Below are 26,269 nucleotides of genomic sequence, written 5' to 3'. Positions count from 1 at the left end.
AGATTCACTGATTGACACTTTTTATGTTTCAACGGCTGCTGCCGGCTAAAGTTCAATGAGTTATGATTCGGGGCCCGGTGCGCCTTTGTATTGGCCATTGTTCCATCTTTATCCAGTCAATAGAGGGCTTAATGAGCTGCCAGCCAGAGTCATCCTTTGAAAGTGGCCAAGAGAAAGGAGGAGCCGAGCAGGAAATTCATTAGTGAGCCGAGATGGCGGGTCTTTGGGGTGCCATTGCCCGTAGACCGTTGTTGTACTCGTACCTGTTACATGCAATAATAAATCAAACATTATGCAGTTGGAAAAAACTCTTATAATGACATAAAATTAATCTAAAAACTAGCTTTATTTTTAGTTAGAATTCTTAAAGAGTTCTAGCATTTTAAAGTCAATAGCTACGTATACGTAATATTCTAACTCACCACTCAATTTTTTATTCATTTTTAAATCAAAACACCTCCCATTTTTTTTGTATTTATTTTTTCCAAGTGTAGTCCATGATCGATGCATCATCAGATGTGGCACAGTTTGAATGAACTGTCTGAATACAATCAGCAACTGAATCTGAATCTGAAACTGAATCGATGCCCGACTAGACTTATTGTCTGGCCAGCATGTGAGATGTGATGCGATGCGATGTGTGTGAGATCTGCCAACGCCAATTTTATTTTCTTCCTTTTAGTTTTTTTTTGTTTATTATTTTTATTTTTTTTTTTTTATTTATTTATATTTTGTTTTTTTTTGCGCCACGGCAGGCTGACTGGCGGTGTCTAAAAATATCAAAAGCAGCAGAACACCATCAGAGACAGCCGAGTCGCAACAACAATGGCCATAGCCGGCTAGAACCATTCGGCTATAGTACATGTAAAGTAAATGCAAAAATTGTCTGCGTTGTCTTTTGTTGTCTCGCCACAGTCTGCTTATCACAGAAACCCAAACAACCGAACAGTAAAAGTAGCAACACCAGCAATAGTTGTCGCAGCTGCCAACAGCAACAATGAGTCAAGTCTACTTTCGCAGCAGCACCAGAAGCAGCAGCAGCAGCAGCAGCAGCAGCAGCAGCTAATGACTAACACTAGAATGTCAATTAATGTACAAATGTAGGTGATACCCTATATATAAAGCCAAGGAAACCAGGTGCTTTGCTTAGTTTCCCAAAAGTTCGCCAATTTGTTAAGCGGAGAAAACCTTAAGAAATCTTGCCATTCAATCAAAAAAAAAGTTTCGGTGAAAGTTTTTGTTTCCAAGAAACAGTGAAAGAAATGGTGAATTGGTTTAATAATAAATAATATTTAATATTCATTAAAAGGGCATAAAATTCAAATAAATGTAAGTAAAGCCTTAAAGTGTGAGAGTTTTTCTGAAAAAAAAGAAATATATTTTTGTGTAAAATTCAATTAACAAAGAAAAATTACCAAAAATCCTACAAAAGTGTTATTTGAATATAAAAAATGTCACATTTTTAAAAAAAATTTGGATGAAAGTTTGCCTGAAACAAGCTTGCTTAAAATAAGACAAATTATTTATTAAAAACTAATCGAAACTTTCAATAACATTCCCTTTTATTGAAACGAAAATGTCTTCGTTCCTAAACTGTTCATATTAAACCATTTAATAATTATAAATAAAAAGAAAAATAAAAAATTCTTTCTAGAAATTGTAGAAAGCAAAGTTTAATCGTGTAACACGACTAGTCAGTCAGGTGGGGAAAGTATTCCGTAATGGGCTAAAGGGTGAATATAGTACGTACATATTACGTATACGACACGTGCACCATTTCACAGACAGTACAGCAAAGCGAAACAAACAGACAATTTTAAAAAATCATGCATATGCATCTATTTTATTTATTTAATTGCTACAATTTATTTATAAATGCAGACAGACAGCTCACAGCCTTGGCACGATCACTTGATCGCATCGATCCGTTCGAACCGTTCGATTGATCGATTTGGCCCGGCCGGGCCAGGTGGCTCAAAGTTAGCCGCCAAGGAACCAAATTCACAAAAAAAAAAAAAATAAACATTTCTACCGCATTATAACCTGCAGACCCAGTAGAGTCGTCTTCCCCCAAAAAAAAAAAACCGAAAGCCGAAAAGATACGTCAGCACATATTAGATTATCAAAATAAACAAAAATGTTCCGTCTCGTCGTATGTGTACACAATTATCTCTCGATTTTTTTGTCCAATTTTTTATTTTTTTAAAATATTTTTTTTGGGAATATTCATTGTACAAAAAGGAAAAAATTAATGTGTATTTCTTTGTATGCCAAAAAAGCAAACACAGACAAGAGACGCGACCAAGTGCCAGTTTTGGGTGAATTGCGGGTTTTTTTTTTTTTTGCTTTCAGTTAGCTGGGTGGGTTAGAGGTGCTGCTGAATGGAGGTGGAGGGGTGGCAGTGAGGCGGTGGAGGTGGGGCAGGTGTGCTCTTAGTAACCACAGGTAGGTCGCCAGACATTGGCATACGTGAGACCCTGCCAGACAATGTTAATTAGCACTTCATGATAAGTTGTCTCAATTGTTGCCGTCGTCGGCTGTCGGCCTGTCGGGCTGTCGGCTGAAAAGTGCGCAGCGTGGGTGAATGTTGTGTAGTTTCAGGAGGAGGAGGAGGATAGCTAGGGGGCGGGGGTCACAACACCACACACAACACACATTCGATTAACAACAACCGGCTAGCCAGCAGCTAAATAACAAATCCGTAGACATGCTAATACATTTGAAGTTTCTAAATTTAAAACAAAGCAACAATGTCTGGCCAAGAACACCACAACGACTACGAGTTACTCATTATTTACTTGCTCATTAAAATAATTGCAACATTTCGGCGTTTTGACATTAAATAATTACAAATATCTCAACAAAGTCACGTACTCAAGAATGCATTTGAAAAAAAATAGGAATTAAATATAGAAATTGGGTCAACATTGTTTTAAAATCATTAAAAAATAGTGTTGAATAAATATAGATTTTTTATAAATATTTTGCTAATTCTCTTTAATCAGCAGACACTATAAAAAAAAATAAATTTCAACTCGCAGTATCATCAAAAGAATGTCACGTGTGATTCATATCATTAAAAATAAAACAACGACAAAAATAAAATAAAATAAAGACAAATAAAGCTGCATAAATAAATTTAATTAACGTGCGGTTGTCAGCACACCACCACCCCTCCAGTCCACCAGTCACCCAGTCACCTCCCCAATCCCCTCCTACCCCGACGACCGACTGTCTGACACTTTAATTTCTTGGACTTTGCTCGGCGGCTCAAGTCGGCAAACAGAAAAACCGCAAAAAAATCGAGTGACAATGAGCTAACCGAGTTTCTAGCTAAACAGCCACAATAAAAAATAGCACCAGGCAGCCGCCGAATTTAAGATAAATATTTATTAGCTCCAAAAGCATATTCATATGCAAATAAGAACTCTGACAACTGGAGTAAAAAAACAGAGAAACTAAAATAAAATTTAGCGCAATTTTCCAAGTCTAATTTTTATTTTAAAAATGATAAAAAGGATTTGGGATCAAGGTTGAAATAAAATAGTAGAACGCCTGCGCGACTGTTAGATAGGACGATTATTGGAATTAATCGGGGTGTCCTTACACCTTTGACATCTTTACCTTCTGGACATCCTTTTATGTGTCTCAAAATATTTAAGAACTATTTTCGAAAATATTTTTTTACTTTTTTTAAAACTTTTCTATAATCAATAGTTGCTTTAATACTTTTTGATATTTTTTTTGCTTTTTTTAAACAAAATGTTTGAAATTCAACAAAAGGGTTGCTATAGAATTTTCTGAATTTTGGTAAAAAAAAAAATGTTAATACAAAAACAGTTAATTAAGAAACTACTCTGACACTATGTTTAATTTAATTTACTACTTTGTGCTATTTTTTAAAATAAAAACAATATAATATTTTATAACTTTATTCTATAAACAATTACACACGCTTTTTTAAAAAGTAAAAATTATTAAAAACTAAAAATTAAAAAACAAAAAATTTTAATAATAGCCCACCACCGCCAAGCACTTGTTCCATTTTTGTCGTTCCACCGCGAGCTCTCCTGCTCTCTCGCTCTCCGGCAAAAGTTAACAGAGAACTCAAGCTTCTGTTAGGCTTGCGCCTAATTCAAAATCAAATCAATCTTACCCGACAGATACTAAGAAAACAACAACAACAAAGGCACCATGAGTTGCGCAGCTTCGTTACATCATTACGTCACAGCGTCGCTCAGTAGCAGAGAAATTGTTGTTGTCAAAAAACGCTAGTGGGCCCACTCAGGAGCAGATAGCAAAAAGCCCGTTCCATTTCCGTTGCGTTTCCCAAAGTTTACACAGCTCTGTTAAGCTCTGCTAGAGAGAGAGAGAGAGCGGGACGGTGGATTTGGCTTCTTCGCCATTAAAGTTCACAGGGTGTTCGGGGCGCGAAATAAAATACCAAAATACTAAAAGTTCCACGTTCCACGAAACCGGGTTGCGTGCAAGCGAGAGGTCAGCTATTTATCTCTCACTTCCACCCAACTGGCGACATGTTGGAAGCTTTTCAAATGCGCCAGAATGAGAGCTTAATAGCTGACCTCTCGCTCAGACGCAACTGCACAAGATCGAACATGTTGGGCCAGAAAGAGAGATCCGCTATCCACATCTCACACAACCCTGTTGGACGGGGCCAATAAATACCAAAATACCAAGCACTACTGAATATACTGAAATAATACCAGCACAATGGAGGGGTTTATCTGTGTTTTCGGGGGTAAATATAAATTAAATATAAAAAATCGCTCGCCGAGTTCGCATCGCTGCCGGTCGACTGTCGGACAAAATACGAAAAAGTAGCGACGAAAGAAGAACAGTCGGTGTGTGTATGTGTGCTGGTCTGGTAGAAAAAAATCTGGTAGAAATTCGCGTTTAATTGTTCGCTCTTAACGTGTATCTTTATCTTTTCGACGCGCAATATGATTATACAGTTAGAGTATCTGCGACAACCACCAGCCGCCGTCACTCTCTCCCGCAGAAAATAACAACAAATGTGAACCCAAAAAAAACAAAAAAAAACAGCAGCAGCAGCTAACAAAATAATAAACACAAATCTTCAACTACACGCCACATGCATCAGCAACAACAACAACAGCAACAACAATATCAACACACACACACACACACATAGCCAGCGTTCCTGTACTCTCAGCATTCCTAATCGCCGCAATATATAAAAAATAAAAATAAAAAACACAAAGCTAATGCAAAAAAAATAAATAACAAATAAATTGAAGGAGAAATTGGTAATGTCACAAATACCAAAAAAAATCAAATTAAATTGTAAATAATATTTGTGTTGCCTAGAAAAATTCGCCTATTACGAGAAAAGTTATCCAAAAGTGTCACGAAAAGTGTTTCTGCAAAATAGGCCTAAAGTTTAAATAAAAAAATATAAAAATATTTAGGAAATTTAAACCAAAACGCACACAGAGCCCTTAGAAAGTAGCGGAATTCCTAAATCAATTCTAATCTAAAATCTAAATGATAGTTTAAAAAAAAGTAAACAAATCAAAATAAAAACGAAAAGAAAAATTGCAAAAGCCCGTAAGTATAATCGGCTTAGACTCGGAGTGAGACTAATATTTTTGAGCCGCACTGTATAGGCGCTATCTAATTATATGCTATTCATGTTCTATCTAAAATCTGCTCTCTATAAATCGCATTCCGGCGACTTCCTGTCAACACAACCACACGTCCCAAAAAAGCCAAAAACAATATAAAATTCGTTAAAAATCTGAAAAAGAGAAACAAAAAACAGGAAAAAAGGAAAAAAAAATCCAGTCAAAAAAATGTCCAATGTCCAAAGAAATGCAATAAATTTTGAAATCAGCTTTGGTATTTTTTTTTTTTTAGTAGTTCACACCAGACACCAGAGATTTCACACCCCTTCTGCCATAACCAACCTATAGCTATAGATTTAAGAAAAAAAAATAAAGAAAATATTAAACATTTGTTTTAAAGCACTTTTGAATGCTTTTAAAACCCTTAAATATTTTTGTGGCTGTCATAAGCAATCATGTAATAAATTAGCCGCCTAAAGGGGCAGGGGGGATGCTACAATATATTTCAAAAAAAAATATATATATTATTTCATAGTCTTGAGAAAATGAGAAAAATTGGAATAAGAAAGCTAATGCCTTTATGATTTAAAGAGGATTAAAAAGATATTTTCTTTTTTTTTTTGCTTTTTAATTAAAACAAAGTGACATCATAAATAAAAAGAAAAAAAAACTTGAAACAGTATAGAGCCTGGCTTCCCAGAAGAGGTTTATCTTTTCTGGCCTATCTGAGCCACAGGCAGGTCTTTGGCTATATGGGGGCTTTTGATAGAAGAACCAGAACAAACGCAAGTCAAAGTCGCGTGTAGTAGCCAGCATATCGCCTCGCCTCCACCTTCCGACCGCTCCGACGGCAGTAGGCAAATCACTTCCGTTCAATGAACCCCAGCTCTTCATCAGCTCTTTTTTGCTTCGGTCTGGTCTGGCCTGGCCCGGGCTTGGGTTGGCTTTGGCTTTGGCTTGCCTTTGCTATTGCTATGCTATTGCCTCTTGGCTATGCCACACGCTCCAAAGACACTCACAAAAACACACACACAGCTCATACAGTAGAGGTGAAATTTATAGAAATGGATTATAAAAAAAAAACTAAACTAATAAACCAATAAAAAGACTCATCTAGCCAAGAATTAGAATATAAATTTATAAAAAATATAAATAATTTTTATATTTAATTATCTTAAGACCTATCAGAACCCCCTCTATTGTAAAACTTCCCATACTAACGCATAAAAAAGTAAAAAAGAGTTCTCTTCGTTGTTGTGTCGTCTATGGGTTTACCTTAAAGCTCTTTCCCCCACTGTAACCTCGCCACCTGGAAGTGGGAATTCCGAGCATAAGAATATTGCGCATACGCCTCGTATGATGTCTCGCTGAAATTGACTCACTTTCTGTACATTCCAGCACATCTTTTATGACTGGCCATTAAAAGTGGTAGTAGAAGGCAAAAAAAAATGCCAAAAATTTCTAAGCAACATTAAATGATTTTTTAATTAAAAAAAATTCATAAGAAAATTGCGTAGAATTCCAAACAGCAGCGGACGACAGCAGCTCGATTGACCAGTAAATTAATCGAAAGCTAATTAAACAGCTGATGAGGCGACAAGACACACACACAGTCTCACAAATCAAGGTCTTTTGTTTTTGCCATTTTTTTTTTTTTTTGGTCTCTTTCTGGCAATATCGCTCATACGCCCCATGGCCGCTTATCAAGCGTCTGGTCTGGTCTGGTTTGGATTCGGGTTCTCGGGTTCTTCTGGCGCTGCTACTACGTCGCTTCTTTGGCTTCTCGGGGGGCGAGAGAAGAAAGAAAAGAAATAGAGGGCGGGGGGACTAGGCAGGTTCTTATCAACATTTTTCATAAAAAAAAACAAAAAGAGAGACCCAGAACACAAGCAGATACAGATACCTATAGTACCCATGGACTTGAGCACCTGTCCGGGCATCGACGTCAACGGCACTTCCCGCGCCACCCACATGACCACTACCATGGAATCAGCAGCAGCACAGAACCTATACACTGAGAGAAAATATATCATATAAATTAATAAAATAATTATAAAAAAAGGAGGCTTTACATTTCTAGTTTTTCTTCTAATTTTAATAAGCTAATTTTTTAGGAAAATCTTTATTAAATTTTTTGTTTTTTTGAGTGCCTGGCACCTTTCAGCTACCCACAGCATGAGATTAGAGAACGGACAGCAACTGACGAACGACAACATTCCCCAAGGTCATTATTAGTGCTGCACTAGAACAGAATCAGAATCAAAAGGGGGAGCCAGGCTGAGAAACCAAGGGGCTAACCCGCCCCGTCGAATGCAGTGGGGGAGAAACCGAGTTCCCTCGATAAGAAATCGCCAATGCGAGATTCCCTTCGAGATAATCACGTGTTTGGGGCGACATGGCCGTCTGGTCTGGCCTGGTCATTGACTGACCCCCAAAAATAATCAAATCATCTAGGTATTTTGTACTTCCTCAAGAACTATAATTAGTTTTTAAACAAATATAGAGCTAAGACTAAGCTTAGTTTAAGGAATTATTTGGAGAATTATTTAAAAAAAAATACCCAAAGCTACTCGAGCATACCCGACTTGTTGTTATTGGACTTCTACTACCCTGGCTGAGCGAATCATTAGAGTTCATAATCAAGTTTACCCATACAACTCTAGCTATTGCGACTGAATCTCTCACACTCATATATACATATATATCCCCATTGTATATAGTCATCAGTTCATTCCAATCGGAATCGGTCTGTTGTCTGGGTCGAAGTCTGAATTTTTTTGTTTCTTTCGATTGTTGTTACTACTCTACTCTTTTTTTATTCTCTTTTTTTTTATTTTTTTTAACCATTTATCGTTTTTTTTTTTCTATTGTTTTCGTTAGCAACTTTTCTACGTCTATTTTGTAGGAGATTGTGCCGCTTTTTTTCTGATCTATAAGGTGTTCGTGTTCCAGACATTTTCTCCCATCGTCCCATCACCTAATGATGCTAATTTCTTTAAAATTCAAATATCTAACCATCTTATCAGCTTCTCTTGGCTAAAAAAAAAAAAAACAATAAAAAAAATGAATAATACGATTTACAAAAAAATAAAATATGATATTTCGGAACCGGACAGACAGGCAACGAAATCGCTAATCGATTGACATGCGGTCTTTGCCTGATTGCTGGCGGAGCTGCGGGTCTCAAGAGTCCAGCTGAAAAGTTCAGATTGAGATTGAGGAGAGACCCAGAGCGATAGAAAAAATATACAATAATATAATATACACGTATGTAGCCTCCCATTTAGCCTGAAAAGTCTGAAAGGTTAGTCAGCAAAAGAAGATTCATTGCAAAAGTGAAATTAAAATTGAATAATTTGGTGGCTTTTAATCCGCTTAGGGATTGTGTAATTATATTATTACACACTTTATTACAGTCTCCAGCTCTCTCAATATGCAAATTCCATAATATATCGTGGCACGTGTAGGAGGAGGCCCAATGATTGCCAAAAATGGAAAGTAGCAGCCACGACAAGTCAAATTAATGGTCCAACTGGGCAGCTTATTTTGAAAAATCTTCAAAAAAAATCTATCTCAGACTAATGATTAAGGAAGTGTGTCCTTGAAGGCCCTTAAAAGTGGAAAGATTTTCAGTCCAGTACATATATATTCTGTGTTTGTATTTTAAAGTATCCGATTACCCAGAAGACCCTGACTTGTGCCACGTCATGCCACTTGCTGGGATCAGTGTGTGTGTGTGTGGTCAGTATGTGGAGCATACCCGAGGGTACTGGGTGGTGCATGCGGGAAGGGGATGAGTAGTGGAGCCGAACCGAGCCAGACAACAGCGGATGCCGAGCCGGCGAGCGAGTGGAAAGGGTTCGGGGGTGCCACCTGATAAGGCCATAAAATGCCAACTGCGGCCTAGGAACGGAAGCTGGCTATCGCACTGCAGCGGCCTCTCCAGACACTTGACTAACATCTCCCTCCCCTGGCATCGCTTCTGGCCAGTGGCCACACAATAGCCTAGGGGGCTAAGAGAAACAGCAACAACTCTTTTTTCGCTTCTTGGAAATTTGTCTCGACAATCAGCAGATCCCAAAAAAAAAATACAAAAAAACTGGACAGCATTCCTCACTGTGTGATGTTAGTACACTGTCAAAAAATAGTTTAAAAGAAATGATTACTAATTTACATGGTCTGGATATGATACAAAAAATATAAATTATTTTTGGGTTTAAGAAAAATATAAGATTTATTTCATAACTTTCTCTCAAGGTGAAAGAAAAATTACATCTTGCTATTCTAAAAATTGCTTCTAAAAATTACATCTTGCTATCTATATAGCAAGAATCTTTTAGTTTTAAACATTTTCTTCTAAAAGTTTTCTTCATAACTTTCCCTAAAAGTTTTATAAAGATAGGCTATATCTCATAATATTTCCTTCAAATCTTGCTCCCTTAACTTTTATCTTTAAAATCCTTTAGTTAAAAACTCTCTCTTATAAAATTGCAATCAAAAAACCCTTTATTTTTCTCTCTGTATATTTTATATAATATTTGTCCGAAAGACCGCCCCTGGGCCACTCCCACGGAGCGAAGCTTAGGGGCCACTGGCTGCCTGTGGCCTACATTTCCACCAGACACGAGCACATGACTTGAAGCTCCCTAAGCTCAAGTGAGTTGGGGTGTGTGCGAGTGGTGTGTGTGTCAGTGGTGTGTGTGTGTGTGTGGGGACTTCATCAATGATTTATTTGCGTTTCGCGTGTGTGGCTGGCTGAAATTGATGCGTCTGTGTGAGTGGGTTTTTGGGATATGTGTGTCTGGCCCGGCCTGGCCTGCCTGCCCTCCTGCCTGGTCGTCCTGTTGAAACTTCCTGCTTGAATTCCCCATGTCCCGAAATGTAGGTCAAATATTTATCTTTCTGCTGGAGATATTACGTAAGATTGTCTGAGAGGGGAAATGAGTTTCAGTTTTTTTTTTTTATTTTTTGTATTGGAATTCAAAGCAGACAGCAATTAAAACCCATCGTATATTTCTCAGAAAGGAAATCCCTTCAAAGCGCCGACACTAAAGCACTAAAAAGCCAATTTTAATCGGTCTATTGCGTCATAATTTTGCAATAAAAAAAATAGAATAAAAAATATATAGTATATTAATGTCTGGTTGTATCAGAAATCGATATGGAATTGCGAACGGAATCAGAATCAGTTCGATTGAAAACACACACGTGCAATGGGAAAGGGAAAAGGGGAAGTCGGAATTGTGAATTCGGAATTCTGAATCAATAGGGCGATTACAAATGAAATCACAAATACCGACAGTCTGCTGATAATAGTTGCAGACAGGCCTTCGGGCAGGGTGAGGGGGCGATTTGGGGGCTTCTACCCTGCCACACACTCACCGAATAATTCCACGTGCTATGGAAGCTACAAAGAAGCTACAGAAAAATATTTTCTGGTTGGATTTAAAATTCAAATTTCGGAAAACAAGAAGGCTCGAAACAAAGTCGTATTTCTTCTTGTTCTTTTTTCATTTTTTCTCTCATAAAAAAAATCAAAATAAAATTCCGCAAAAATGTATTTTTATGTCTAGAGATATGGACGAGAGGGGCAGAGATACAAACTGTCTCAGATAGGCCTAGAAAAATATCTTTTTTGTGTATCTTTTTTTGTATCTTTTTTGTAGATGAATGATCTTTGAGGTGTGTAGTGGTATTAGCTATATACATATTTACACAAAAAAAATACAAAAAATTTGTTATTTTGTTGAGAAATGTCGGACACAATTTTCCGACCAACCTAAAGAGCGACAGAGAACGACAAAAAGTGCGACAGGGTGGGGGAGAAAAGCGAGACAAAGCTACATAAAAATAGACAGACAAATTGTCGCGTCATGCTAAAAACAACAACAACAAAAAACAGCAAAAAAAAAAACATATTCTAATTTAAAAATAAAATTGAAAACATTGTCAAATAGGTTTTTTTTCGGGGATTTTTTTTGGTATTGTTTTTTTTTTTGCAATGCAACTAAAGAAATAAAATTTATGGTCTTGCCACTTCAAGTTGCAACATTTAGACAGATTAACTGTCTCCCCCCCCTAGACCAACCCCCCCTCCCTTTGCCCTTACTCTTTGTTATAAACGACTTGACCCTGCTGGGAGATGAACGCGCCAGCATTAATTTCAAAGAAATGCAATTAGCATAGATAGATCGAAATTCCAAGAGTTAGACTCTTGATTTTCATGATCTTACCCCTTAAGGGGGGGACTAGGATTACAACAAACAGAAAAAGAGAAAAAGAGCGAGAGGGAGAGCTGAGACAGAGACTTCAAAGCAGAAGAGCCGACACTTGTCGCAAGTCAGTCCCAAAAAGGGGGTACTACCCAAGAAAATCGATTTCTTCCAATAGTCTAGAAACAAAATGTAATTTAAAACAATTTAGTCTGGCTTATGGCTCTACAACTAAACTGGTTGTGCTCTAATTTATTTAACAAATAACAGTAGAAGTGGAAAAAACTAGTATACCAGCCAGACGTTCGTAATTATGGGGATTGGTCGCCAAACAAATAATTACGTTTAGACCCGATTTAAGCTTAAAACTAATCTGTTAAACATAAAAAATGAATAATCAACCATTGAGGGCCGAAAGCAACTCAATTAATATTATTTAAAAGCCATTAATAGGCTTTCACTAATCATTTTGTTTGGCCAAAAAACAGAAACAGAAACAGAATTGGAAACTGAAACTGAACTGAACTGAACGCTCCTCGATTGTGCTCCGAGCTTCGAAGTTCGAACACTGAAAATTATAAATTAGCTACACGCGCTGGTATCAATTTGCACGCCTCGCCTTTGTGATAGTCGATAGATAAAAGCGAAAAAAAAAAAATGAAACTATGGTGAAAAAAAAACCATAAATAAAAGTGGCATATAAATGCCAATGCCCGACGCTGCTGTTACAGGATTATGGTCGGGAATGATCGATCCCTTCAAGGAAAGTGCCCCAGATAAGGCTCTCCAATAAGAACTAAAAATAAAAAAACATTAATTACTTCAAATAAGTGTTATCTGCAGACAGTAAAGGGAAATGCAACGCAATTTCGTAGAGCCACCATGGCGTATGAGTAATCGATGGCATTACGTATACGCCATGGTATCCCAACTGAGCCCAGGAAAACTGGAACGCAGACGTTGACATATATATTTCATACTTGAGGATATGTATTTTCTATTGTTTCTGGTTGGAATTGAAGTCGGAGTCTAAAAAAGAGCCTAAAAAATGGGAAATCCTCGCCCCATCCATACATGAACTAGTTTTTTCGGTCTGAGTGCCATCCAACCCTCTCCGACACGCCCACTGACCCACTTATGAAGGGGATGGGGGCGGGGGTCTAACTACAAAATCTAGACAGAGAAAAAAAAATACCTAAACCAGGTCAATGAGTCATTGGCCGCAAGCGGAAAGCGGCAAGGCGGCAAGCGTTGGGGAACAAAAGTGGCGACCATGTTGCAAAAAAAAAAATGGACTCTAGGAACTCGTAGCAAGTTAAACATGTGGAATCTTCCTGGAAGGCAAATTTTTGCGTAATATTTCGAAGCCTCTGTCAATATTTGCCAGCCAACGCCAACGCCAGTGCCAGTCCTCGTCGTAGTCATCGGCAAACAGAACAAAAGTCTACATAAACACGAATTTTAGATGATAGAAGGGGGGCTCTGGTAGAAGTAGAACTCTGGCTCAGTGGAAGCTCTAACGTCAAGTCCAAATGGGGAAAAAAATCAATCGGCAAATAAACAGAAAGACAGAATCAACAAAAAAGTATGACACAATGTTGCAATAAAATGGGGGACAGGAACAGAAACAAAGTGCCAGTAAATTGTGGATGGTGGGATCATATTTGAATACCTTACTAGATGGCACTACTAGAACCTTTAATATTTTAAAGAAAAAAAAGAATAAACTCCTTCGATGCATTACAAATTAGCAGTCTTCATTATCAAGTCGCTGTTGTGCAAAAAAAAAATAGATGATGAAATCGCAAACACACTTCGAGAATGCGCTACGCTGCGTATACGTAATGTCGGAAATATTGCGCATACGAGGTGTTGCCACGTGATTTCATATTAATTTAATGCGAAAAAAATGTATATTAAATAGAAAGAAAATATACATATGATACAAAATAAAAGTATAGAAAATAACCAGGCCCAGACGTTAAAAAGCCTTAAAAAAAAAGCCTTAAAAAGGCAAAAAATAGGGATACTCCGCCAGGTTGCACTCTGTGGGCTTAAAGGTCAAACGACAGGCACAAAATCATCATCATCATCTACATCAACATCATCATCATCATCATGATTGTCGTCATTATCATGATGTTCGTCATCTGCCTGGGCGAGGTCGCTGCCGTTGTCTCTGTCTGTGGTTTCTTTATTTTTTTTATATTTTTTTGCTCTTCTCTTGGCTTTTTTTTGCATTTTCTGCTCATTCATTTGCATTCCCTGCCGGCATCCTCCCACCCCCCAGCCCGTTGGCTGTTGCTGGGCGCAGAAAATAAAAAAAGGGTTGGCCTCAGCAACAGAGGGTAGAAAGGGTGCCCGCCAGGAGGGTTCTTCGAGGAAGAAACTTTTCAGACTTGTGCGCCAGACAACATTGTAATATTTTTGCACAAACTAGACGGGAATTCTTGCCAAAAAAGAAATAGGCAGCACAAAATAAAATAACCACGGCTGACGTCAGCTGATGATGCTCATCTAGTGTCATTAAATATAGAATATATCCTCCCTATAGATCCTTAAACCCACCACCTTGCCAAGATGACTTTTGAACTTGAGTTCCCTTAACAAATTCCTTAACAACAATAGCCCCCTAAACACACAATTCAATTGTGATATTTTCAAGTTCAATGTCACCTCAATGTACGATGATTGCTAAAGCTGATGATAATAATAATAATGCCTTTAGTTATGCGACGATCCTCGCCCAACCTTGACACCCAATCAAGGTGTCATTGCCATTCGGGGCTTAAATGTTTTTTTCGGGTAATGGTGGCTCTGTATCTCGGTAGCTCTGTATCTCTGTAGCTGCACTTGACTGTCATTAGCGCTTTGATCATAATCATTGAATTAATAACCTTTGTTGTCGCGCCCAGAAGGAAAGTTGATCGAAAGTGATCTTCGTACTTAATGCAATTGTCATCTTATATGAGATTTAAGAGGAATTATTATATGTCTCTCGGTCAAGGAACCTAGAGTTTCTCACTAAAGACTAACTTAAAAATCTTCAAATAATATGTATTTTCTCAAAAACCATATCTATCAGATACAATTTGTGTTGGCCAAGTGTCTAGTCTGGTCTGGTCTGGTCTCTGGTCTGGTGTCTGGCACTCGCTAGCGTCGTCTGGGGCGATCAATTCAAATATTGAATTTGTATTCTCTCAATTATTTTAGCACTTATTTCAATAGTTAGCTGTTGGCGGTTGGCACTCGTGCGTCAGAGGTTTTATTAGAAAAATAGAAAACAGATCTGTTCTCCACCAGTTCTTAACTGTTGCCAGGTACTCCCTTCTCTTTCTCTACCCGGTTTTTTATAGGGTATCAGGTGATTAGTCTACCTGTTTCCAGACACACTCAATCATTCAACCTGCGATAAAAATAATAATAAATAAAATCAAGCCCAAAAACAGTATTATTTACATATTTCCTCAATTTTTTGATGAGCCAAATATTATTAAATATTAAACTGTAATACTACTCCAGACAGAATTAATTTTATTAAATATTAAACTACAATACTACTCCAGTCAGAATTAATTTTATTAAATATTAAACTATAATCCTACTCTAGTCTCTAGTAGTTAGTACTGTTTAAAAATAAAAATAATTATAAATATCTGAGAAACAAAAACAAAAGGCCATAAAAAGCAGACAGAAAGCGAATGACTGCCAGGTTGAGTCACCTGAGACCTGAAACCGGAGTGCCTGACAGTGGCTGGGAATGCGCAAAAGTCTAAAGTGCCGGCTTGTTGTTGCCAAAGTCGGGGATAAAAAAAAAAATAAAAAAAAAAAGATAGAGTACATAGACATTGTTGACATTTTTTTTTCTTTTTTTTTTATTCGCATTTCACTCTGTACATTTTAATTTTAGTTGATTAACTTTTTCTGTCTGTCTGGGGGTATGGTTGTTGTATAATTTGTTCATGTCTGTCTGACTTCTCTTTTATTATTTTTTTATTTGGTTTTTTAATTTCAAACTAATCATATTAACAAATTTTATTTTTCGTTTCTCTTTTTTTTTTTTAATTCAAACAATAAAATAATAATCGCTTTTGGAATATTTTCATTTTCATTCAATGATCGTCACAGTGGGTGGTTGGGTGGTTGGGTGGTTGGGTGGTGCGCCGGCCATGGTCGAGTGGGTGAGAGAGAGATAGCAACTGTTGCATGGCTGCGTCATTATCGCCTTGACGAAACTGCCATGTTGCAGTTGTTGTAACTGTATATCACTCTCAGCGTCATGATATCTACTGCGTGTTGTTGTAAAATCTTGTTGCGCAAGCTTTCGTATCTGTATCTCTCTCTTTGTCTCTCTCTCTCTCTGTCGGTTACAGGGTCTGCGACCGCGACGGGTGGCCTCCGTTTGTCTGCCATTCTATCAGCAGTGTCTGGGTCTGGCGGATTCCGAATCGGAATCGGAATGTTGTTCCCCCTATATAATACCCATTACTAATTGAGGCATTTTGGCTTTCAAAAGAAAGGCTTCAAAGTCCAATCTAACAAAAATAGATCTATTATTAGAGGTATGATGAGGCACTTTTGGGCGGTAGAGATCAATGAGTCGAAAGTCCACTTAAAAGCTAAAAATATATCGGATTTAACAGGGTATTCCCCGTTCTACTAGCTCCCTTCGATAGACTCTTCTCACCCGATTTGTTTATCGAACCCGCTCGCTGTCCGCCTACATTCTCCGACCCTCTCGCACCTTCCACGTACTACGTACTTCGATTGCGCATGTCTGTGCTTGTATCACTTAAGTCGTCTGCTATCGTCGTCTAGACTCTAGACGCAGCCGCCTATATTTGTATTTTGTACATTGTATCTAGTATCTATAGAGTCCGTCGGTCTGTCTGACTATTCTACGGATAGGCATAGCGGGCAAATAAAGGGGTTACGGGACTATTCGGCAACAGAGAGAAAGAGAGAGAGAGAGATCTGCGCACCTTGTAGGTAGACAGGGTAGCACGGGTACTATTCTGTTCTAATTCTTGTTTATTATTTATTTATTATTTGTATATTTTTTACAATTATTTATAGTAATTGAAATAGTTTGTGAGTGGGAATAGTTTAGTTTAAACAAAAAAGCAATGAAATACAAAAAGTATCTTTAAGATACAGTATCTTTAAGAACAACTTCCAAAAAAAAGTGACTAAACCACTTCTAACTTTTATCTTTCATTTTTTTCGATTCGCAGGTCCCTTGTTGCTAATCGCCATTAGTTTATCCGTGTGCTTAGCCTGCGGCAGTGTGTTGGTGGCAGCAATTGCCCTTCGCCGCAACGCAGCAGCAGCAGGAGCAGCAGCAGCAGCAACAACGCCCAGGATACGACATCAGAAGCGTCGCTCGTCGCAACGACGGCGGAGCAACAACAACGCAGTGCTGCCCTGTGGGATTGGGATTGGGATTGGGATCGGGATTGGAGTGGAAAACGATTCGGCTCTGGCCCTGCCAGTAGCAACCTCAACATCGGGCTCCACAGCAGCGGATCATCATCAGACAGCAGCAGTAGCAGCAGCATCACTAGCAGTTGCTACTGCAACAGTATCGCCAGCAGCAGCACCAGCAGCAACAACAACAACAAAACTTTTGCCAACCGAGCCGGAACATTCTGTACCCGTAAGTACTTACCCTTCATAAAAAAAATAAAAAATAAAAGAAGAGAAAATAAAAATAAAAGAAATGGGGAAAGGAAAAGAAAAAGTTCTGTAAACTGTCAGTGGGTGGGAAGTGGGTGGTGTGTCTGCTCTAAGCTACACTCCACGAAAAGTCTCCACAAAAAGTCTCCACAAAAAATATCAAACACAACAGCATTTCAAATTACTGTTTTTATGTTTCATCATAAAGATTAAGTTTAATCCAAAAGCACAATGATAATTGAAAAATTAATTCACAAAAGTCTAAAAATAGTTTATTACGAATATGGGGAATTATAATCTCTAATTTCTCTCTCTGTAGTACAAAAGGAAAGCAGAAAGGAGACACGTGTAGAAAGTTTTATTTTTCCTTTTCTTTTTTTTGCATTCCTTTTTGCACTCCCTTTTCGGCGAGGCAGACAGGATGTGTGTGGGGTGGGGTGGGGTGGGGGAGAGTAGGCAGAGAGAGAGAGAGAGACTCAGGCTCATCGCTCACTCTGTCAATGCAGCAAAAGTCCTTGAAGCAACAGAGAACGGAAAGTGGGTGGCAGAGTAGCAGACATCCTTAAATTGCTTTCGTCGCCGCCAACGCAAAAGGTCTTATGTAACTGCGCCTATTCCGATTTATTCCCTTTTACAGCTCCCATGTCCTTTTTTCTCCATTTTCTTTTTTTTTGGCCAGTGTTATGCAATGTTTGTTGAATGCACAGCACGTCCTTTCACGCACACATCGCTCGCTATCTCTCTCTCTCTCTCTGTATGAAGGAATGTCTGGCATTTTTTATACGTCTTTATTATAATGGCCAAGACAAATTCAATTTCTCCATCAGTTTCTCCCACTCTCTTTGAATTTAAATGGCTTCAATTTCTTTTATTTTTTGTATTCAAGCATTTGCTTATTGAATCAGCTCCTTGGATTCCCGCCTAATGACTCGGGGCGTCTCTTTAACCAAAATCCTTATGGCTTTTGGAGAAACACACACACACACACGTGGTGGTGTGGCTCTTCATTGCCAAAGTTGGTAGTAAGAAGGCGGCTTTTCAGATTGTGGTTTTAAGATTTTCTATGACAGCCCGTGGTTTTCGGAGGGGGGCGGAGTGAGGAGTGCCCCCCGTGACGCCCATTACAAAAGATTAAAGTCGGCAACTTTGACAAATTGTTACTCGCTTTGCTGACATCTTCCAGTGCGCAGTTGCTCATTTTTCTCCACATCTAGAATGTTGTTTTATTTCTCAATTTTTTTTTGTTTTGTTTTTTTCGTCGTGTTTAATTTGCCCACGCCGAATCAACATTATGAATGAAACACATCAGGCACAGTGAAGACTCTAAAAATAAGACACATTCTTATTAATTAAGGGGTTACTGCGTATCAGACTTAAAAATAAAGAGCTTCAAAAAAGTGTTTTTTTAGGAATTAAGAGCCTAGAATTAAAACACATTATTTTCTAATAAATGGTATAAATTTTTAAAATATCGGTTTTCGGTTATCGTCATTAAATTCGAAAAAATGGGTTTGAAAAAAAAAATTTTGCAAAATATATTTAATATTATATTTTAGGACTATTTTAGTCCATAGGCTCCATTTAAAATGCTAGAACTTCATAGTAATTAGACACATTTTCAGATACTATTTTAAAAATGTTATATATTTAGAAGATGGAATTTAAAAAATATAATTTTTAGACTCACTCTACCTAACTCCTTACAATTGAAGTCTCTAAAAAACGTAAAATTTTATAAAAGAATAATGAATGAAATAGTCTCCTTTATAAGATCGAGGTAAAACAAAAATTTGATTCCTAAATCGAATCCCCACTGTACCAAGAACATAATAAATGAATGTTGTTTTTTTTTATTCATCAGTGTTGAGGCACTCTGCCTACCTCTTGCTCCCTCCTGGCTTGGCAGCCCCCCCCACCGCACCTTGTTGGCGAAAAAAGCCATTTAGAAGCCCAAGACGGAGGATGGAGGATGGAAATATGGCGGGGTAGAAGTGCGTGGGCGGTGCTGCTGGGCGGGAAATGCGAAACACAATTGCCGCTAATAACCCAAGGCGTTTAGCGGCAGCAGCAAGACGACGCGTCGACGTCGACGACGACGTTGTGTTTTAATCGAATTTTATTTGCCGCCGTTAGCCAATGAATAATTCAAATTGATTATTAAAATGTGCGCTCGCATGAGTGTTTTGAGAGTGTGCGAATTTCAGCACACACACACACACACACACACTGGCGCTCAACTCACGACTCTTGTAGGCGTTAACGTTAACGGTAGGACGTGTGTGAGAGCGGAGCTTTCATTAAAACCGTTATCTATGCCAGACGCACGCACCAGACGCAGACGTGCATAAATTAATTACAATTACACGCACACATTCAGCCATCTGTTCCTGTTTCGGAATTTCAAATAGTTTTTTTGGACAATCATAATTTTGGGGGCACCAGAACAGACAAGTGTTAGTTGAATAGGATAACAGCGATTAGAGGTCCTCTTCCGATAGTTTTGGGCTTTCCACAATTAACTCATTCCCATATATCGTATAGATATCGTATATGTTCCATTCCAATTGAAAAATTCCCATTCCTAATTGGAAACTTTTTTGGAGAAAGGCCTAAGCACACTCCAAAAGTCTGAGACTTTTGAGGATACGGCAAGGCCAAAAGCAAAGAACAACGGTTTAACCTCAATATTATTTTCTTTTATTATTTTAAAGGACATCTAATTATGATTTTGTGCTTTCCACAATTAACTCCTTCCTATTACGATATATAGATGTCGTATATATTCAAAAAATATGGAAAAATGCCCATTCCTAATTGGAAACTTTTTTGGAGAAAGGCCTAAGCACACTCCGAAAGTCGAACACTTTCGAGGATACGGCAAGGCCAAAAGCAAACAAAAATTGGGGAAGAACCAGAACAAGGGTTGCCCTCAATATTATGTCACTTTATTCACAAAAAATAACCAAAAACAAAAACAAACAACAGATGCAGAGCAGTGGGAAAAAGTATGTTAACTTATGGCTGGGCTTAGCCCAACAAAAACAAAAACAAAAGCGGCAGACATTTCTCTTACGTCAGAGTCTGCCAGACACACACATCGAAACAGGAAAATGAGGTTATTGCCAATCCCGTCTGCAATGCTCGAGTAAACATTTTAACCTAATTTTTTGCCATTGGAGAGCGGAGAAAGAGAGGGGGGCCTGGGGTGTGCGTTTGCAGGGGAGACTGCTCCGGCATAAAGAGACGCCCCAGACACTGTGATGTGATATTTTTTGGTGCTCAGATTACCAAAAAATATTATCACAACAAAAAAGAGGATGACTGGCTTAAATCGAAACATCTGCTTTAAAATAGTATTTAACACAAATATCTACGGCGTGGGTCATCTTAAAAATTCATGAGATTGTGTTTACAAAATTGCACTTGCATGTTTCTATAATTTACAAAGTCCGCCGATGTCGCCAAAAATACATTCTTGATTCTCATCCGTGCTCTATTAGTTGCTGTTGTTGTTGGCGCGCAGATTTGTCATTTCTTTCATGCTCGCTTGCACACATCAATCGCCAGGTGGGGTGTGGGGTTTGGGGGCAGGTGGCATGAAACCATGGGGCAAATGAGGGAAACTATATAGCTAGCGTGGTATGTGGAACATAAATGTTTCTATACTGTGCATAAATTGCCTAGAAATATTTAAATAAAAAAAACTATTGATTTTATGGTCAGATTTATGGGAATCTTTATAAAGCTCGCGCCATTTTCCAACCCTGGTTGAGAGCTTACAAAGATGCTGGTCACATTTGAAGATAATTGAATATTTAAATTTAAATTTAAATTTAAATTTCCTATAAAACAATAATATATCTTCACTATTTCAATTAAAATCAGATGTTAATAAATTATTTACACTCTTGGCTCTCAATTATATTCATAATTTGTTGATGAAATAAAGAAAGATATTAAATAATATCCCTTTCGTTAAATTTGTGACGTCACAAACTTAACGAAAGTGGTGACAGGGCTACCTTCTTCTCCCAATCTCTTCTTCTGCCTCTTTTACGATTCGAATTCCTCTGGAAAATTGTTCAGAATTTTTGACATCCGAATTAGAGTAGAAAATCAACAAAAGTTAATTTAAGTAACTAACCGGCACAATGCACGGAAGTAAGAATAGCAAACAAAACAAATCAGCAAAGAAGCCCGTGAAGCTGAGCCTCGCCAGTTTCCACAATCTGTTTGAAACTAAAACACCTGGAAACAAAAGGGAAAATTCCTACAAAGGCAAAATGAATTCCCAAAAACGTGAAAATGTGCCGATATGGGACTCGCCTGGCTCGCCAATAAAGGGCAGTTGTGGCAGTGACGCCTTTCTGAATCAAGTATTAACTGCCCCAGCAGTAGTGCCCCCAAAAGTTCTGGCCGAATCTTCCAATCTACCCAAGGAACCAGTGAAAAAGGCGGATGCCAAAGATAACCCCGAGCCCAAGATAATCCTGCTAAGAAGGCCCACTTCGGTTCCCTTAAGAGATCGCCCCAAAACGAAGGTGCGTCCGTGTCCTCGGATTCCCACTCCTACACGTACGATGGCCAAGGAACTGGAGCAAGTGGATCTCATGACATCGGCGGACTTTCGGCACGACTACTCCGCCCACTTGGAGAACATGCGAACCCGGCAACAGAACCAGCAGCACATGCACTTCTTTTCCTCCGCCTTCCAGCAGAACCGGCATCTTTTCAAGGGACGCGTCATCCTGGTGATTTGTTGTGGAACTGGGACTCTGGCCCTTATGGCCGCCAGAGCCGGCGCCAAGAGGGTGTACGCCGTGGACTATTCCAAGGTCACCTGCTACGCCGAGCTGGTGGTGAAGGAGAATCACTGCGAGGACGTAATCAAGGTTCTGAATGGTCGCATGGCGGACCTGATGCTCCCAGAGAAGGTGGATGGCATCGTTTGCAATTGGATGGGTCACTGTTTGCTCTACGAATCCGAGGTCCTGGAGGTGATAGCCGCTCGCGATCGCTGGCTGAAGAGAGGAGGCTTCATTCTACCGGATAGGGGTTCGCTTTTCATTCTGGGCTCCGAGGAGAATCTGCTGAAGAACGATCGCTGCAACTGGTGGTTGAGCGTCTACGGTTTCAATATGAAGGCCATGCGTCGGTATGCTCTGGCCGAGCCCCGCTACGCGAAAACCTCTGGCCAGAAGATCCTTACCTTGGCACATCGCGTCCTAGAACTGGATCTGATGACGGCCAATAAGGAGGACATCTTCGTGGATCGAAAAATCCGGTTGAAGGTCAACCGAGAGGGGTATCTGGAGTGCTTCCTGCTCTACTTCGACGTGGAGTTTAGCTTCTCGCACACTCCCCTTCGGATGAGCTGCAATCCTTGTCTGAAATCGACCCATAAGTTCCTCTGGCAACAGACCGTCCTCTTTGTCGAGCATCCCTTCGTGATGCGGAGCAATCTCCACTACGCGGGTTACCTCAAGTTTTCGCCCCTCAAACCCGATTCTTTTAAGGAAATGGAAGTCCGAATCGATTTCTTTCAATGCAATAGATATGATGAGGACTTGGCCAGTGACTACTGTCTCAAGTTGGTGGCCAAGAAGTGGTTGATGTTGGAGCACTTCCAGACAGTGAGCGAGGTGGACGGCTGTCAGGAAGAGACACCTGGCGTGGAGAACTTTTAGGTGCCATTAGTTTTACATTTTCTAGACTTTTGAATCAAAATACTAATCGTTTTTCTCTTTTCTTCTTTTATTTCCAGATGCTATCGGTACAGACGGCCGGCTGCGCGGGAATGGAGCGGCTCGGCGTTCCGACCCGCACATCGTTAAGCACACCACCTGATGATAGGTTAGTTTTTGGATGACTTCCAATCCTCTATGTACTAATTGGATTAATTTTCTTTTAAAAAAAGGGATCAGTTTAGACGTAGAATGCGCGTGGATGCGCTCCAGGCACGTGAGCTCCTGGCTGTACGTGGCGAGACTGTGATTCGTGGCGCCGGCAATAACCAACTCCAGCATCAACAGCAACACCATCTCCATCACAGCAGCAACAGCAGCAGTGGCGGCAGCGGCAACAATAAGCAACAACATTCCCACCAACAGCAACAACGCATGACAACTCCAAGCACGCACAGCTCCGGCGGCAGTGGCAGTGGCAGCGGCGGCAACCGAGGTGGCACTGACCACCAACAACTGAACAACAATAGTATTAGCAGTAATGTGGCACGCGGTGGTATTGAGGCCACCACCCTCAAATACGGCAACACGGGCAGTGGGAGTGGCAGCGGGAGCGGTAGTGGCTGTTACAAGGGCGACTGCGGCAACTCCTCGAGCGGATCCACATGCAGCTCGCTGCAGAGCCACAGCAACGACCACCATCAACATTACCAGTACCAGCTGCAACAGCAGCAGACGCCTCGCTGCCCGCACCATGTACCACTGCCGGACAGCGAATACGGACAGGATAGGCACCTGCAGATCAGGAGTAGCTATCAGGTGGGTGACCCGAAAACCATTTCTCCTCTATCTGTATTAATTTTGGAACTTTTCCCATCAGCAATCGGAGATCACCAGGTCGTACACGAAACCGCCGCCAAACAAAACGGTGCGGGATGTGCCCGAGCAGATCTCAGCAGGCGGCTGTGGGTTCTCCAGCTCCAGCTACCGTCTTACCACGCTCCAGGCCGCCTCCTCAACGTACTCGCCGTCTGGTGCGGCGGTGACCGCATCCTCCTCGTCGTCCAGCAAGTCCAAGCCCAATGCCATATCCAAATTCTTCTCGCGCATCAGCTCACCAAAGTCGCCGCCAAACTGTTCGCTATCCTCGGTGGCGTCCTCTCAGTCAGCCTCCGCCTCCTCCGTGTCCATGTCGTCGTCTGCCTCATCGCTGGCCTCCTCCGCCTGCGTTTCGACCTCCTCATCGGCCTCGTCCCTGGCGGCCGTGCCGCTTTGTCCACTGCCCGTTTCCAATGCCGCGCTGCTAAAGAGCACGGCGTGCGGTTATGGCACCAATCCGAGTGGAGCGCATATCTATGCGGGCCTGGGACCGAGCACTCAGCTGCTGACCAGCTTGGGAACGGGCGGAGCGACGGCGGGAGCGGTGTCGAGTGGAAATTGTAGCCCGGAAAGAATACCCACGCCTCCGCTGTCCGTATCTGTGCCGATTGGAGCTGGCCTACAGCCGCTGAGGAGTAGCAGCAGCGCCAGTCTACCCGCCGATACAACTGCAGCAACAGCCACACAGTCTTCCTCAGCAGATCACGCTGCCCCGCTGACCACGATGAGCCGCAATAATTCCAACTCTAGCATGATGAGCTGCCACTGCAGCTGCAATAGCCGGAATTGCAGTCACTGTGGAGCCGCCTCATAACTGAGCTCGTGTTAAGTTTAACTAATTAACTATGTACGTCGGAGGCGTCACAAAAACAAAGATATTTTGTGGTTGGCTGATGATGTGTAATACATATAATATATACACAAATATTTTTTTTATGTTAGCCTATGTTTATCTATATTATGTTAAAGTTTAACAGATTTATTTTGTGTAGGTCTGTCGCCAACTTTTGCGCTGGTACGAAAAGACTGTTTATTAGTCAGAATTTAATTTGTAAATTTTTTGAGTAAAACGAGAAAGCTAGAGAATGTAATAAAGGAAATTAAGGACGAGAAGACATACATACATAGCTGCGCTGCCGCCTTTTAGCACTCAACACAGACCATAGACGGTTTTATTTAGTTTTTATTTTTATAATATCATTTCCATTCGCCACTTGCTAATCGCAAAAATAAAACAAAATTGTATAAATGAAACACAATAAAAAGAAAACAAACTTGAAAGAGACACAGACACAATAGCGTTTGAACTTTAAAATAGCGAGTAAAGAAATATAAGTGAATATGTAATTGTAGTTTTATGAATGAATATTGTATACACTTTAGTTTGAATAACTCTAGTTTTAAAAGCAGCCAACTCTTAACTATAATCTATCCCCGCTCCCCATCCCCTCCCCTATAACTATTATTATTATTATATTATTATTATTATTATTATTATTGTATGCATGGCCCCGTGCTGGAACACACGAAACACACACACAGAAACCATTTTTAGTTCAATTGAAATTTGTATTTTGTATATTTGCTAACGGAATTACAATGTAAAAAAAAGAAAAACAAAACAAAAAAAAACAAAAATGAAATGAAATCTATGTAAACCAAATTTTAGAAAAATTATTGTTTTTTATTTTCATTTTTTTTATTCATGCTGATTCTCCATTTCAGAAGAACAAAATTAAATTGGTAGAGAGAAATGCTATAACAAAATTTAAAATTAAGCTTTCGATAACTTAGGCGCAATCTGGCAGCACTGGTCGATCGAAGCTATCGATCTTAGAAATTAATTGGGCAGCGTCATTCTAGCAAGTATGGCAACGCTTAATCGCGCGGACTGTTCAAAAGGAGAGTAGCAAATAATCAACATTACCTTTTTTTTTATTCTTGTGTGTTTAGTTTAGGCAAATAAACGATTAAGGTAATAAATCCCACTGCAATGTAAATGCTAAGCACAAGTAAACTACTTTAGAACATTTTTTCTCATTATTAGATCCTTACAATTTTGGTTCTAAAACAAAAATAATATGTATCCAGAAAGTAAAAATCCCTCAATCATTAAAATTAACATATTAAAAGGAAACAAGAAGAATGGTTTCAATACTTACGATCCATTAAATCAAATTTAAACCATATTTAACCGAACATTTAGATCAAA

General features: G+C 39.5%; 2 protein-coding genes across 2 annotated transcripts; both read left to right on the top strand.

The window, feature by feature from the left end:
* The first annotated feature begins 4,754 nt into the window (after positions 1-4,754).
* LOC6493190 (secreted protein C) lies at positions 4,755-25,342 on the top strand. Its single transcript, XM_014908759.3, has 5 exons — positions 4,755-5,589; positions 17,053-17,474; positions 23,259-23,347; positions 23,412-23,997; positions 24,059-25,342. The coding sequence occupies exons 3-5, from the start codon at positions 23,259-23,261 to the stop codon at positions 24,869-24,871; spliced, it is 1,488 nt and encodes a 495-aa protein (XP_014764245.1). The 5' UTR covers positions 4,755-5,589; positions 17,053-17,474; the 3' UTR covers positions 24,872-25,342.
* LOC6493189 (protein arginine N-methyltransferase 1) lies at positions 17,481-23,181 on the top strand. Its single transcript, XM_001957194.4, has one exon. The coding sequence runs from the start codon at positions 21,646-21,648 to the stop codon at positions 23,179-23,181; it is 1,536 nt and encodes a 511-aa protein (XP_001957230.1). The 5' UTR covers positions 17,481-21,645.
* Positions 25,343-26,269: the final 927 nt, after the last annotated feature.

This window comes from Drosophila ananassae, chromosome 2R (assembly GCF_017639315.1).
Source record: "Drosophila ananassae strain 14024-0371.13 chromosome 2R, ASM1763931v2, whole genome shotgun sequence".
Taxonomy (NCBI): domain Eukaryota; kingdom Metazoa; phylum Arthropoda; class Insecta; order Diptera; family Drosophilidae; genus Drosophila; species Drosophila ananassae.
Note: the sequence above shows the minus strand (reverse complement) of the source record. Positions and strands in the feature narration are given on the sequence as shown.

Coding starts and splice junctions, on each gene's coding strand:
- LOC6493189 (XM_001957194.4), top strand. CDS start 21,646: ATGCACGGAAGTAAGAATAGCAAACAAAACAAATCAGCAAAGAAGCCC.
- LOC6493190 (XM_014908759.3), top strand. CDS start 23,259: ATGCTATCGGTACAGACGGCCGGCTGCGCGGGAATGGAGCGGCTCGGC. Junction 23,348..23,411: donor AGCACACCACCTGATGATAG/GTTAGTTTTTGG, acceptor TTTTAAAAAAAG/GGATCAGTTTAGACGTAGAA. Junction 23,998..24,058: donor AGATCAGGAGTAGCTATCAG/GTGGGTGACCCG, acceptor TTTTCCCATCAG/CAATCGGAGATCACCAGGTC.